This window comes from Oreochromis niloticus, linkage group LG19, assembly GCF_001858045.2.
Source record: "Oreochromis niloticus isolate F11D_XX linkage group LG19, O_niloticus_UMD_NMBU, whole genome shotgun sequence".
In the NCBI taxonomy this organism is placed as follows: domain Eukaryota; kingdom Metazoa; phylum Chordata; class Actinopteri; order Cichliformes; family Cichlidae; genus Oreochromis; species Oreochromis niloticus.
This window is the reverse complement of record NC_031983.2, coordinates 5,659,116-5,674,266: the sequence shown is the minus strand read 5'-3', so window position 1 is coordinate 5,674,266 and position 15,151 is coordinate 5,659,116. Positions and strand designations below refer to the sequence as shown.

Below are 15,151 nucleotides of genomic sequence, written 5' to 3'. Positions count from 1 at the left end.
TATAAAATTCATCTCCAACATCTATAGCAACATTTCTTGACACCTTTTTATGCCTTCTTGCTTCCTACCTGGCCTCTATGTGATCAAACAGATGTTGCCAGCGGTCGTTGACATCCTTCAGCTTGTCGTTGATCTCCGTTTCCTTTGTCTTGTTGCTGGCTGTGATGAGCTGCTCTCCAAGCTTCTTTAGGTGTGTTTTATTCTCACTGAACAGGTTGATCTCCTCCATACAGTCCTGATTGAGAAATACGAGTAAAAAGACAGAATGATGTACTACACGTGAGCATATTCCCCCATAAGGCTGATCATGTAAATTTCTGGTGCACCAACATTCTTAAAGTCTTAAAAGCTTTGAATTTAGTTTGACTTTGTGTGAGTCTGTATGTCAGGGCCAAACACTCACATTTAATGTCAGAGGAGCTGTAAAGGTTTGAAACCCTCACGACGGCAATAACTGAGTTTCAGCATTCACCTTTACTAACCTCTACCCCCCCCTTCACCCTCCATCACCGTCACTCCCATAGCACCAAATAAAAGAGGCCCGCGTGGCCCTGCTGGGCCAGAAACAGCTGTCGTCTCTTTAACAATCAGGAGGGAATTCACAGCTTTTTGAAAATCCCAGACAGTGCACCACACAACGTGACTCGTCCTGATACAAAGCAGCGCAGACGGCAGTGGTGCCGCAAACAAAATGCAAGAGGAAACTTTTAACACTGATTGAAAAAACAAACACATCAATATATGAGTGTATTCCTTTGTTTTACAGCTGTGAGGGGTAAAGAGTGATTCTATGACTGTTATCCTACTACTAGAAGTACTTTTGTGGGCTTGAATGGCTTGGAAACCTTACTGATGATCTCATCAGCACAACAGTGAAACAACAGAAGGTATCTGGTATTAGACGGTGTCAGTTAGACTGCCAGATTGTTGTTGCTTTGGCTAGTGTGATTAAGAATGAAGTGTCCAAAAAAACCAACTCCAGCACTCTGCTTCACTAACAGCAAGTGAAGCTTGAGACGATAGCAGTAAGAAATCTTATTTAACAATGTAAAGTTTAAATTAATTCTCTTGCAGACACCAGTTTAGTTGTAGGAGAACTCAGCAGCAACCCTTGCAGCTGTGCTCAGAAACTGTGTGGTGGTTTTATGTATTTCACTACTTAATTCGGTCTTCCTGCCACTATAACTATATCTAGTTACCTATTTTACTCCTAGTTAGAACGCTTACCTTCTTGAGTTTCTCGACCATTTCCTCGATGTTGAGATCGGAGTTGTGCGCCACCTTGTTCTCCATTTGCGTCAGCCACTCACACAGCTCCTTGTTCTTCTCATTGAAGATGATCCAAGCGTTCAGGCGGTCTGCGATCTCCTGTTTACGCAGGGACACCTGAGACACAAAGCAGATTAGGGGACAGAAATTAAATAAGTCTCATCACTGTAAGATGCTTAGTGGTACTGTAGATGTCTAATCTATCTTATCATTATGGATGCAGATGCAGCCGGTGAACCAGACACATCAGTTTAACATCACTGTAAGCTGATTTGTGCTGATTGGGTTGTTGTTCACTTTAGCTTGGAATGAATATAGAATTTAACTCAGGTGGACCCTGGTGCTGGTGACTTTATCTTGCTTGAAAAAGATTTTTTCCAAATGATTTACACTCAGACCTTAAGAAACAATAATAATCAGGCACAAATGGTCACATCTTATAAAGTTTGGGTATCCTCCAGATTATCATTAAGCATCAACACATTCTTAAGCTAATATGCACACCTGAGAAACACATGCACAGCCTCATCTAAACAGGGGAGATGATATAGGACGCTTGACTTAGAGTGATTTTTTTGCCAGCTTTCATCCTAGATGTTTTTTGTGGTGTTAAACGTTTATACTTTTCTGTCACAGATGTGTGCCAAGCCAAAATGGGCTAACTGCTCTATGATAGATTACCCAGACTCACTTGGAGGACAAAGCTCCCTTTCTTTCCCTCAACAACTCACGCAGTGGGCATGAACACCTAATTTTGTATTTGGAGAAAATCATTCATTCATTCCAAACATACTCACAAGGCCTGCTTAAAAACACACCGACAAAGCTGATAGGGAAATGTTACTGAGAGTATTTTAGGCAATCTTTAGGCAATTTTCACACTTTACCTGTAAATGTATCTCAGGTTAAACGTCTCACTTGTAATAAACATTCATGAATGAAGAAGCCTCCACACAGTCAGAAGTGCCCATCCTTGTGATCACCTCCCCCTCCCCCAAATTCATTTTAATGCAAAAGCTCTTCTTCCTGAAACCTCTTAGCTCTTTACCACATTTCTCTCTCGTCACCATCTGTTCCCCTGTTATCACAATGCCCCCCTCACAGCCCCGCCTCCCAGACCTGTTGGTCCTTTTAGTTGCCCCTTAAAGTATTACTGAGATTTACTAACTTAACTCCTCTCTAAAGGCTCAGACTTCCAACAGAAACAATAAATAAATGTGGTGAACTCAGAATGTTGATTAAACCATATCATAGCACATACAATGTACTGCAGATGTGAGAGCTGCTGCTAATCAGATGACTTTTAGGAGCTCTTTCAAAAAGAAAAACCCCAAAAAACAAACAAAAAAAACCCCAAAAAACTTTTGACCGAATAAAGAAAATTCAGTTGCTGTATTTAACCCTTGAGCTTCTTGACCGACTATTCCTCACCCTGCAACTTCATCCTGCATTGTTTTGAAGATACTTTAAACCATAACAGTTTTTTAGACTGCAGGCCAAAATCCAAACAGTTCTGATGACGAGTCTTTCTGGTCTCATTACGCTTCATATCAATCTCTGTATCAGCAATGCCTTGGAAAAATTTTCCCAAAGAGATTTGACTGTTTGAGTTTTAGAAAGTAAAATCAAACGGGGGAAACAGCAAAATAAACAGACCGAAATAAAAAGAATTCAGGATACTGGTGAAGCAGCTTTAGCAAGGCAAATGAAACAGGAATAGAACGATCATGAGAATTTTTAAGATAAGTCCGTTCTGATCCTAGAGTCAGACAGCAGTCATGTTTGAGACTGAGCACACTAACCTTGAAGCAGAGTTCCTCCCACTGGCAGTGCAGGTGCTCCACCTGCTCCTGCAGCAGCAGGACATCGTCAGCAATGATGTACTGGGACAGATCCGTCTTCATGCTGCTCAGCTCCGTCAGGCTCTCAGCCCAGTCCTCCAGGGAGATCTTGTTCTTCTGCATACCATAAGACAGCGATCACCACAACAAACTGTCAGGGACTCCCCCCCTCCTCGCTCTGCACTCACTCTCTCACAGCTAGTCCCTACTGTCCTCTCTCTCTGGACCTCAAGCCCCTTTTTCTTTCTCCCTCTATCTCTATCACCCTTTTCTCTCTATTTCTCCCCGCCCAGCAAGAGAGGATTAAAGGCCACAGGCTGCAAGCTGGGCTGGGGGAGGGGTGACTCTGGAGGGGGAAGGTAGGGGTTGGGGATAAAGGCTTTGGTGGGTCAGAGGGGATGAGCTTTGAGTCAAAACTATTTCAAACTTGACTTTGGTCTCCTGGGAGGTAATAAGACCCCAAACAGTCTGAGAACTTGTTGTAGATCCACATGTCAGTATTTTAAACATATATTTATTAGCCCTTCACCACCTACTGTGACACCTACAGGCTGCTAACACTAACATGCAGAATGTGAATGTGAATATGAACTTGGAGTACATGCATAAAAAAACAAAACAACAACAAAAAACAACTGCTGAAGAGAAAAGACAACGCATGAAAGAATAATCTGACATATTGAGAATTACATATATTCATTTCTTAGTAAGGACAAGATACCGCTTTGAAAAAACAAAACAGATATAACAAACAGAACAAATATGTGTGTTTCTCCAAATGAAGAACCTTTTGTTTGATACTATGTCCTTACTGTCAGAGCGGTCTGGCTGTCAGTAATTTAATAAATTATATAATTAACTGTCTGTACTAATTGCAATAAGCTGACAATCAAAAATCGCCCCTTTGGATTTTAAAAAAAATCCTAGTTCTTGTTAATAGGAACACAAATAAATGTATGTCTCTGTCGAAAGACATCCCTTTTTAACAGGACTATACTGTAGTTCAGTCTCAACAGTTAAACAAAAGTACGCCCAGCTCAGAGTTCATTATTAGGCAGAAATTATTTTACTGCTGGAGTTTCAGCTAAAGAAGTGAAGCCAAAGAAGTACCTCCTATGTTTTTGTGATTAGTTATTTGGAGATGTACCTTGTAGAGCTTTGCACTCTCCAGGTCGTCATCACACTCTGGCATGGTCTGGTTCCGCCTGGTCTTCATGTCTTTAAGCTGCAGCATGCTATCTGTTAGCCCAGCCTCGCAGCGCTCCCAGTTCTAACACAATCAAAATTTATTTTTTTAAAACACGTTAATCATGCAGATCAAAGTGATAGGAGCTTACAACGCTGTTTGAACAACAAAAAACCCATCACACTCCTTTGTCTTTTACTTCCTAAACATGCCTGCAGTCATTAATCACAACAGATTGGATTAAGTTGCCTGCTCTCAGGCCATGAGAATGTGTCAGACGCTATGGGAGACAAGTAGAGGATCTATGTGTCTTTGTCCAGGCTGAATAAACAAAAACTCAACTCATCTAATAGACATCCATATCATATTTACCCACTGATGATACAAGGCAAAGAAAATGAGACACTGAGAAAGTAGCAGATTTACAAAGCGGCTGAACTACTATACTGCAAGTGCTGTAAAAATAGGCCTAAATCTAAGAGCAATGTTTTCAGTCCACACTGAGGCTGAGGCTGATGTAACTTCCTCAGGGGATTCACTCTCACTCCCTGACACGCCCTTAAATTTCATTGATTTTGTATATCCGGTGTAGTCTGACCATCTATTGACTGAAGGGTAAGGGTAGCACAAAAGACTCATCCACTGTAGGGATAACAACTTAAGAGCCAAATACTCAGATATGATAACATGAAAAGATCTGTCCAAAACTAGATTTTGCACTATCAAAGACACAATATGCGCAGATGCGCAGTTTTAAACTGGAGCCCATTCAAAATGAAGCTTCAATACATTTTTTTACCCATTAATTACCGTCCAAAATAAATGAATCATTTAATCTAAAATCTCAATCGGGACATTTTACTGGAGCTGACAATAACAGTAAAAAACAACAAGTGGATCACTCTCTGGGCACGATTTACTTTTATTGGAAAAGTGTTGTGTTTTGTGTGTATTTCCTTTGTTTTAAACTTACTTTAAGACGGTTTTAGTGCAACAAAAACAAGTGCAAAGTTCAGGCTTTTGCTATTTGCCCTGTTGAAACCCATTTTAATATCCTTGACGTAATTTTGAGTTCACTTATTTTTTATTGATGTGGATACAGTGCATGGGTAGCAGTCGTTTCATTGTTTAGTAAATTCATTAAAATTTTTAGTAATGTATATCAAGTGAAAAAGTTTTTGATCACAATTTTATTTTGTTTTTAAAATATTAAAAACATATTCAGGAACATTGTACACGTATTCAATTTTTTATGTATGTAAACAGTTATAACCTGTTACTTTAATATTATAATGTTTTAATGTTATAATAAAGTAATTTTAGTAATATTTAGTATTGCCATACATCGTTACCTATATGCCTATATATATGTATATACATATATATAGAATGGCAGTAAGAAAGATAGTTTTAAGAAATAGCTCTATATATGATTATTATCACTTTGACCTTCTAATCAATCTATTGTCTTTAAAGGCAAGGTCAGAGGTCAAATATGACATATTTAAATCTTTGTACGGTGTTTTTATTTGACAAACAGACCAGGACACAAATACAGGATACAAATATATTGACATTATTGTGCGTGCATTTAAGAAGTCACATTAATAAGAAGAAGAGTTAAAGATAAATTTAAGTCAAAATACAGAAAATACAAACACACAAACACAGATACACTGCAAAGTTTTCCTTAGTAGTGTAGACTGAGTTTAAAACTTGTCTCACTGTGTACCAGCTAAAAAGTTACTAAAAGTAACCAGTTAAACCACAACATAATAGCCACAATGATTACCTTGATTATAGCCTCGGTGAGCTCCAGTCTTTTGGACAGCAAGCTGTGAAGACTGTCCCACTCCTCCTGCAGTGTCCCCAGATCTGTCTGAAGCTGAGTCTGGGTGTCCTCGTCCCCCATGGAGAACAGCTGACGGCCCACCTCCAGAGTGTTGATGAAACTGCTCTGATACCTCTGGAACAACAGCTCTGTGTGCTGAGGATGACAGTGCAGGAGATGAAACATAGAAAGGAGTGTGGAGGAAAAATGAAGTGAAGGAAGCTACTCAGCAGTGATTTATTGGGGGATGTAGTCAGCCGGGGGCTCTGTGGGGCTTCTTTCTTTTTTTATTTAAAGGGGCAGCTTACAATAGGTCAAAGTCTTATCTTCATCCACATTCAATTCAAATCTCATCAGTCTTCCTTCATGTTAGGCAAAGGCACAAAATAACAAAGATTGGAAACGTTACAATCTTTTCATTTTCCCTTTGCTGTAAACGCAATCAGCACCAATTTTCCCTCAGTGTTCATATCTTTAAGCAGCCGTCTGTGAGTGAGTGGCAAAGATAACGTGAACAAACAATGATTTTCAGCAAGTGTAAAAGACTCCCACAAAGATCAATCCTCTTAACAGATTGATAGTCTTATAATTTCATTCATCAGCTTGCAGTGAGTGTTTAATTCAATCAGTTTTATGGCCCTTTCAAGTGATTTCAAAATCAATTCGAAAACAGATCCCACCTGCAGGTCGTGGAGGGAGCGTCGGAGCTGCTGCAGGCTACAGCAGGTTAGTCCGGCTGAGGGGAGCAGGGTCTGCGTGTCCGCAAGGAACCTCTGGAGCTTTCTCAGGCTGCGGCTGTACAGGTGCCAGTGCTTCACCAACCCCTCCACCAAAGAGCGCCGCTGGTCAGCCCGCTGTACTGCTCCCTGCCACTGCTCTCTGAGCTGGGCCAGCTTTAGGATGAAGTCGCTCCTGGATCCATCAAAATATTAAGTTGTACTTAAGTTTTCTAAAAATGTAACACTCACTGTCTGAGAAAACAGAATGATTAATTGTCTTCTGAGGCCATTTGTACCAGTCAAGCTAGAATTTTTTTAAAACCAAGATCAGAATTAGAACAGCAACCTATACGAAGCATGGAACCTGGTGGTGATGCTAGTGAACGGTCAGGTGATCACCAAAGCTTTTAGGATTTCATCTCTGGGCAATATAACTCTATTAAATTTCATGTCAGTTCATTTCAAAGGTGTCAACATATTTCACACATCCTGGACTCAGATGGGCAGAGGGATGCTGTTTGATCTTCTTACCTGCCCTCCACCTCTCCTTTCTGCAGCAGATGAAGAGCATCAGTGATGACTGAGTGAAGGATCTGGTGACCAATGGAGAGCTCAGCCTGAAAGCGCTGAAACACAGAGACATATGAATGATTATAAGTGTGTAGTTCAAGTGTTTAGTTGTGTCAGTAAGACTGCTAATCAGGTTTGATACCTTGTGAGTACAGAGCTGCTGTCTGAGGCCGTCGTACGATCCCGCTACGTCTACAGCCAGGCTGTCCTCCATCCTCTGCAGGAACGACATCCAGCTTTCACACTTCTGCTCAAACTTCTGCTGCCTCAGCACCTCCGTCTGTAGCTCACTGTACACAAAACAGAACAGCAGGTGAAAAATGTTCTGCAACATGTTACCTCATGAAAAGTATATTTAAACGTTTCTCACCTCAAAAAGCCTGTAATTCCACTGTAAAGTTTGAAAAAAAAACTGCCTCCTACAGATTTGAGCGTATTTATAAAAAATAGTTGTCTGTGAAAGTTCTGTGAAATGCCCTTTGAGGCAAGGCTGTTTACAGATTTTGTAACGCTATCCAAACAAATGTTTCCATTTAGTGATCAACTCTAATTTGTGTTCAGTTTATTCACTGCCTTTTACACAATTACATTTGATTGTTTTCTCTCTTTTTTAAAACTGCAAACTAAATATCTTTTTGTTTTTTGTTTACTTAAAACAGGGAAAATTTACTGGAAGACAGCACTTTGTGCTCAGGAAAACTGTGATAGCTGCTCAGGTATTGGTTCCCTGCTCCTCGTGTTCCCTCACTGACCTGCAGGCCTCCTCAGCTCTGGTGTAGGCATCGGCCCAATGGCGGTTGAGGAATTGCAGGCGGTGTGCTGCAGCGTCCTCCAGCGTCAGACTGCAGCTCCGCTCGTTGAGCACATCGAGGTCAGCAGACAGGCCGCTCAGCTCCATGAGGCCAGACTGGAACATATGGTGGCGTCAGAGACTCAGGAGGGATCACAACAGTCTGGACTACCGCACGCACGACATCACAGCTCAGGACGGTCTAAAGATTACACGCTACAGTCATGCTCTGTGTTCCTCTGTCCTCATTTATTTACCGCCACAGGGCGGCTTCCTGCTTCTTCATATTCTCTCACCGTTGTATAATATCTGCTCCTGTACATTAACTTTGCATTCAGAAGTATAAAGTCAGGCAGAGACAAAGCATACTTTTACACCCTTACACTACTTAACATTTGACACTCATATTTCTTCTTCAGTCTTAACATTTAAGAGTTACAGCTCTTAAATGTTAATACCATTCCAAAACAATCTACCTCTGCTGGCACTATCTGACTGATGCCGTCAGAGAGGGAAAAACCAGTATGAAAAGGCTTTTCTTCTCTTTATGCAAACAATGTCACCCAAACGTTTTCAGCACTACATAGTTGTTCAGCACTGTAAATGCACCTACAGCTCAAACTGGACTTTACGAGCTCATTTTCTTTTTACAGCTTTTAAATAAATCATTTTTCACTACAAGAAAATGAAGCACGACTCTCTTTAAGAAAACACACATTTCTATTGTAGCATAAAAGTCCCTTACTTTGGGGAAAACAACAGAGAGCTAAAGACGCAGCACAGCAGTCATTCATAAAATCTTCATGCTGTCTCACCTGGTCTGCCTTCAGAACTGGATCCTCCAGGCGCTGCTGCCAGACCTCCAGATTCCTCTCCAGTGACTCCAGCACATTTTCAAACTCCTGCACCTGCTTAAGCTCCTCCTACACACAAACATGACACATGGCACATGGCCATATGTGTCTTAATTTATAGGTCACTGTGACGCTTTCTGCAGTCAGGTGTCAGGTGAGGAATAGCAGTGGCAGCAACAAAACAAGCAACAGGTTATAGTAAAAGACTTTAAAAAGTTTAGGTTTGTGCACATGGAAAGATTGGCAGTGTCTTCATTCAAAGATTCCTGCAGGTTTACCCAAATAACCAGGCTCACTGGTTTAACTTCAAACAAAAGTTTGTACTTGATACGTGATTGATTCAGTGTAAGCAGTTTTTTAGTGAAAATGGATAATAAGTAATAAATCCAGTCTGACTTCACCAAATCCCACAGACTCTTTCATTCATGAAGTTTTACCTGCAGGTGGCCCAGCTTCCTAGACAGCTGCTGTCTGAGCTGCAGGACACCACGTGGCAACAAGCGGCACTCTGATTGGACCAGACTGGCGGCTGAAGGTTCCAGGTGGCTAATCAAGTCCTTGGAGGCTTCCAGCACCCCCTCCAGGTCAGACTGCAAGGTGTCTGTCCTCTGCAAGAGACTCTGAAGCAAAGGGGGAGGCAAATGATTGGAGAGTTTCTATCATCATTATTATTATCATCATTATTATTATTATTATGTTTGGTGTCAGATGGTGAAGTTTTTTAATGTCTTTTACAAAATGCTGGAGCATGATATGAAATAAGACATTATTTTTATTGATTATCTCACCTGAACATTTTCTATCTTGACAGTGAACAGCTCCACTGTGTTGTCCTGTGCAGGTGTGCTGCTCAGCACAGATGTGGCCTCACTCTGTAGTGCCTGCAGTTGCTCTGTCAGAGACCCAGCACGCTTATCATAAACCTGCCACACAGTCAGGACCTTCTGACATCTCTGGAGCTGCTGGCCCAGAGCTCCAGTCACTGTAGTCCAACTGGAAAAAACAAAACAAAGCAACCAAAAAAGAACATATTTTTCCACAGAGTTTCCACATGTGAATGTGCCTGTATGCAGGTGTATGTTCATTTGTGTGTGTCTCACCTGTCTCTCTGCCTGTCCAGACATTTGCTGATGATGGCAGCAGCAGCAGGACTGATGGTATCTCTAAGAGAGAGGATGTTCTGACCAAGTTTGTCCCACTCTACCTCTGAGGCTTCTGTCTCCTGTTGAAGAAGCTGCATCCAATACAACAAAACAGCCATCAGTCAAAAACAAAATCCAAACAGCCGCCGATCCTCTTTCACACATTCAACTCAGGGTCATAGGAGCTTATCCCAGATGCCATGGGGCAAGAGCCAGGGTATACCCTGGATAGGTCGCCAGTCTCTTGCAGGGCCAACACAGCACCTATGGGCGATTTGGAATCACTAGTTAACCCAACCCCACTAATTGCATGTCTTTGGACTGTGGGAGGAAGCTGGAGTACCTGGAGAGAACCCACGCAAAACAGGGAGAACATGCAAACTCCACACTGATGGATGTTGGATTAGAATCCAGGACCCAGTCCTACCCACTGCGCCACTGTGCTGCTCTCGCAGCAAGTCACCCAACAGAAACTGATTGAAAAGACAATTTTCTAATAGTCTAAACAACACTAAGATTTCTTTTTGATTCTGATAAACATGTTGTACAAAAAGAGTTCCTTTACACGGAGCCCCATAGGCACACTTATTGTGGGCTCTGACATCGCTTACCATAGTGCCATAGTCTAATGTAATAAATGTTAATAAGCAATATGTGAGTGTCCAGAAGCTCACAGTTCCAGTGACCGAATTCTCCTTATTAAACATATCTACTGCAGACAAAGAATCCAGAAAAAGTGGCGAGTTTAAACATCTACAAGTGATCGAGCTAGTATGGGTAAAATACCTGCAGCTTTTCATGGAGATCTGTGTGTGCCTGCAGGGAGAGCCGGGGGCCACGGTAATACTCTAGAGTCTGAGATGCTCTCACTGTTTTCAGCACCATGTGACTCAGCTTCTCCTCCATGTTGTTCCATAACAGCTGGGCCTGAGTTAGCCTCTGTTTTACTGAGTCGTTCTGTAAAAGATAAGATAATCTAACGAGACCCAAGAGCAGACAAATACCCGACATAAAACTTTTAAGTCAACAAGGCATTTACCCTCTGAACTGTCCTTGTGTTACTTACCCTCTGTGTGAGAGCTGTGCAGGCCTCGATGGATTTATCTATTTGACAGATAAAATTGCAGCTCCTGTTTTCTTGTCTGCCACCAACTTTGTCTATCAGCTCCTGAAGAGCTGCAGACTTCTGCATAATCTTCTCCTCAAGATCCTGAGATAAAGACAGAATTTAAAACCTGTGTTAATTTACTTTCCTTGTGTGGACGTATATCTCTGAGTATTTCTTTGCAAATGACTTGACGTGGAAATTACTCGTCACAGCTGAAACATCAAATCTGAAATGTTGAAATGATGACAGACGCGCTAACTGTTCATGCAGATGTTACAACACAGACCTGGCAGACGCTGTTGCTCCTCTGTAGCTCCGTCTGGCTGCTGGGTGTCTGAGCTGAGTCCATCCAGAGGTTTTGATCCGCGATCCAGCTGTTGATCCGCTGCAGTCGGGCATCCCACTCCACTCTGTTCCTCAACTCCTGTTCAATCTCCTGAATCTGAACACCGTACATGTTGTCAACAAATTACAAACATCTCCTCTAATGACCAACAGTGTGTGATGTAGGAAGGTTTATAGGCAGGACCTTTCAAACTTACCTTAGAGTTGAGTTTTTCCTGCAAACTGAGCCACTGATGGTTGAGGCGACCCTGCTCCTCTGCATACTGGTTTTGTTCGTAGCGCAACCTGTGGTCCTTCTCAGTACTATTTGGCTGTAATGGCTGGTTCACATAGTCCACTGTAATCTGATGTGCACACATCTCTGTCTGAGACTCCTGAGAAATATGCCATGGATAAATACACAAGCAAACCAACAAATGTCTCTTGATCAGATCAGAGCTAATACTCCACTATCCTACTAAAACTGCATGATTAATACAAACATATAAGCTCGCACCACCGCCACCACCATCTATACTACCTTGCAGTATTTCAGGAGCTGGGTGAGATCATTGTTGGTGCAGGAGTTTTTGTTGATTTTGTTGCAGTACTCCTCCAACTGACACTCAGCTGCTCCGAGCCAGGCCTGCAACTCCAGCAGCGCCCCCTGCTGTGTCTCCATCTCTAACCATCGCTGCAATGAAGTCCAAAAAATAAATAAATAAATTAAAAAAAAAAAAAACCATTACATACTGTTGTCTTTGTTTAATGGCCTTTAATAAATTGTTTTCATTTATAAGCTTTCAGTTAATCCACAATGGTACTATTAGCAAAGACGGTCCAGGTTTAAAAGGAAGTGAGTGAAAATTTTGAGGTAGGGGGGACAGAAGACTTACAAATGACAAGAGCTGACCACAAAGTGAACAGAGGCAGAGGAAATGAGGATTTCAGGAAGAGAACAAGGAAGAGAGACAAGGGGGTAGAGCTGAGACGAGTGGAGGTGTGGGAGGTGGGAAAGAAAAGAAGAAAAAGAGTGGAACGAGACTGAAAGAGGATAGAGAAGCAAAAGACAGACAAGCAGAAAAGAAAAGAAAAGTCAGACACAGAGAGGTGCATAGGTGGTTTCACACCAAAAAGAGAAGAGGGGTGAGAAGAGCCCTCAAGATGGATGATTATAATTGGTGGCAGCAAGACTGCACCAAACTTTGCCGAGCTAAACCCAGAAAGGCTCTGTGGAAGTAGAACTTCTGACATTTAAATACATCCACACATAAGAGGGTGTCTGGCACATAGTTTGTGTATTACAATATTCAGCGTTTAAGAAACTCCATCGCTCCAACACCCTTCAGGGAGATCTGGGGACAGATTTACTAATATGTTGGAACACATTATTCTGTCTCTTTCGACAAAGAGAGCACAGTGACAAGATTGCATAAAAGAGGTGACTGATCCTATTGGATGTGTATATCTGGGAGTTTCTACGGTGGCCCTGAGAGGTCAAATGCACTGAAACTTAAGAAAAGAACAGCGAATAGAAAAAAAATGTTGCAAAAACACTGAAAACACAACTGAAAAAACCCACAATTAAAGTAGAAAAAACTAAATCTCACAAAACATAATGCAGGTGTTTTTGAGGAGACATTAATGGAAGTGCTACGGAAGTCACCAAAACATGTGAAGAACTGCACTATGACACGCTTAAAAGAAGTGGAGGGTTCACCAGTGTCGTGAGGGATAAATAAAAATATGCAGGTAATATGTATTTTAATCACATGATTCATGTAATAATGTAATTGCATACTTGTCACATTCACAACTCTTTCATCATGTTATTGATTTTTTTGTTTTGTGAGTTTTGTTTTTTATGTCAGCTTTTGCAGCATTTTTTACCCGTTGTGTTTTATTGAACTTCCATCTGTTTTGTGTGCTGTTGCAGCGTTTTTCTATTTACTGGTGTTTTCTGCCGTTGTAGTGCATTTGATCTTTCAGAGCCACCATAATTTCTGTTCTTGAGACGCCAAATAAAGGAAGGAGAATATTTAAATGAAGTGCATAAAAAAGCATGCTCTATATTTTATATTGGAGTTCTATATTGAAATGAACTGCCTGTGTTCAGAAAACAGCACAATGTTTGTAAAACGCTAAATAGTTTAACTTACGGAAGTCACAGTCTTACATGGGGGGAGCTCCTCACCTTTTGCAGAGTTTGTTGGATAACAGGCACATCAATGAGAAGACTGGACCAGTCCAACTCTATCTGTCTGAGCTGAGCATTGATGGAGCACATATCTATGTCAGAAGTCTTGGGCAGAGGAGTCCCCTTATCCTCAGGATCTCTATCTGAGTGTGGTTCCCTCAGCTGCAGCAGCTGGGACGAAGAACCGGTCACTGCCACCTTTACTTCAGATTTGGCTTCCAACTCTTTGGTCAAAGCCTGCATTAAAAATCTTGTATTAGTCTATTCTCCATAATTGTACTGTGGTCTCTGGAAGAGCTGCTAATAAGCAAAAGTTGGTCAAAGCGCTAGAACTAAAATATCTTTTAAAAAACAAACCCCCCCCCCAATGGTTTCAACTCTTACTCACCACAGACTGGAGGTAGAGCTCACGCCTCTGTTCAACATCCATCTCCTCACTGAGCTCACTCCATCTATCAATCCGCTGTCTAGCCTCATCCATCCACTGAGACAGCGTGGCAGAGTTGTGACGAAACCTGATTTTTGGGAAAAGTTGCACATTTAAAAACAACTTGACACAACTTCATACCAAAAGATCTTTTACTATCTAACATTGGGGTTTTCATTGCATGCAACCCTAATGAATTAAATTTAGATTGACAAATTTATTATTATTTCATCTCAATATAAACCACACTAAACATTTCTAATATATACATATATATATATATATATATATATATATATGAGCTTAAACTAAACTACATGCAGTCTAGTCTAAGTTCAGGACAAGTTCCAACTTCCTATGTGAGACAGCCATGACTTTCATGCTTTTCATCAGTCACCTGCTCTTCAGTTTCCTTTCTTTGTCAAAGCTGGTGCGTTCATGTTCCAGCCTCTTGTGCAAAGATCTCCAGCGAGCCTCCAGTTTACAGACAGACACACCCACTCCACTACAACCCGCTCTCTGCAGTCGCCGGCCTCTCTCCAGCATCTGACTGACCCGCGCTTCATTCTCCTCCAAAATGCGATGCAGCTCCTGCAGTCAGAAAAGTAGAACTTTATATCACTGCGCAGACCCGTGAAATGTATTCATACATACATGCGTGACTATTCACTCAACTCAACACAAATGCTAACACTCAGAGCGATACAGAAATCAAAAAGTCACCTTTTTGTCTGCTGGCTACAGTCACAGAAGGCCATTAGTGATTTCAGACACAATTAAAGTAAATCAGGTTTGCTAACTCTCATTCGACTGGTATGTAAGACTAAGGGTGAAGGTTTGTGCCACTTTTCAATCTCACTTTCATCTAAGATAATAACCCTGATAGTGAACAA

General features: G+C 41.4%; 1 protein-coding gene across 3 annotated transcripts in view; it reads right to left on the bottom strand.

The window, feature by feature from the left end:
• LOC100699408 (nesprin-2) overlaps window positions 1-15,151 on the bottom strand; it is a 57,178-nt gene that overhangs the window by 31,406 nt on the left and 10,621 nt on the right. For all 3 annotated transcript variants that reach the window (XM_019348787.2, XM_019348786.2, XM_019348785.2), the window contains 21 exons: window positions 14,656-14,849; window positions 14,220-14,346; window positions 13,829-14,068; window positions 12,176-12,328; window positions 11,853-12,029; window positions 11,597-11,752; window positions 11,269-11,412; window positions 10,989-11,159; window positions 10,161-10,294; window positions 9,849-10,053; window positions 9,498-9,680; window positions 9,022-9,129; window positions 8,169-8,323; window positions 7,559-7,706; window positions 7,378-7,472; window positions 6,808-7,039; window positions 6,089-6,283; window positions 4,258-4,380; window positions 3,072-3,227; window positions 1,228-1,386; window positions 69-235 (listed from right to left, as the gene is read on the bottom strand). In XM_019348787.2, the coding sequence (XP_019204332.1) occupies window positions 69-235; window positions 1,228-1,386; window positions 3,072-3,227; window positions 4,258-4,380; window positions 6,089-6,283; window positions 6,808-7,039; window positions 7,378-7,472; window positions 7,559-7,706; window positions 8,169-8,323; window positions 9,022-9,129; window positions 9,498-9,680; window positions 9,849-10,053; window positions 10,161-10,294; window positions 10,989-11,159; window positions 11,269-11,412; window positions 11,597-11,752; window positions 11,853-12,029; window positions 12,176-12,328; window positions 13,829-14,068; window positions 14,220-14,346; window positions 14,656-14,849 (3,422 nt within the window). The remainder of the gene's footprint in view (window positions 1-68; window positions 236-1,227; window positions 1,387-3,071; window positions 3,228-4,257; window positions 4,381-6,088; window positions 6,284-6,807; window positions 7,040-7,377; window positions 7,473-7,558; window positions 7,707-8,168; window positions 8,324-9,021; window positions 9,130-9,497; window positions 9,681-9,848; window positions 10,054-10,160; window positions 10,295-10,988; window positions 11,160-11,268; window positions 11,413-11,596; window positions 11,753-11,852; window positions 12,030-12,175; window positions 12,329-13,828; window positions 14,069-14,219; window positions 14,347-14,655; window positions 14,850-15,151) is intronic.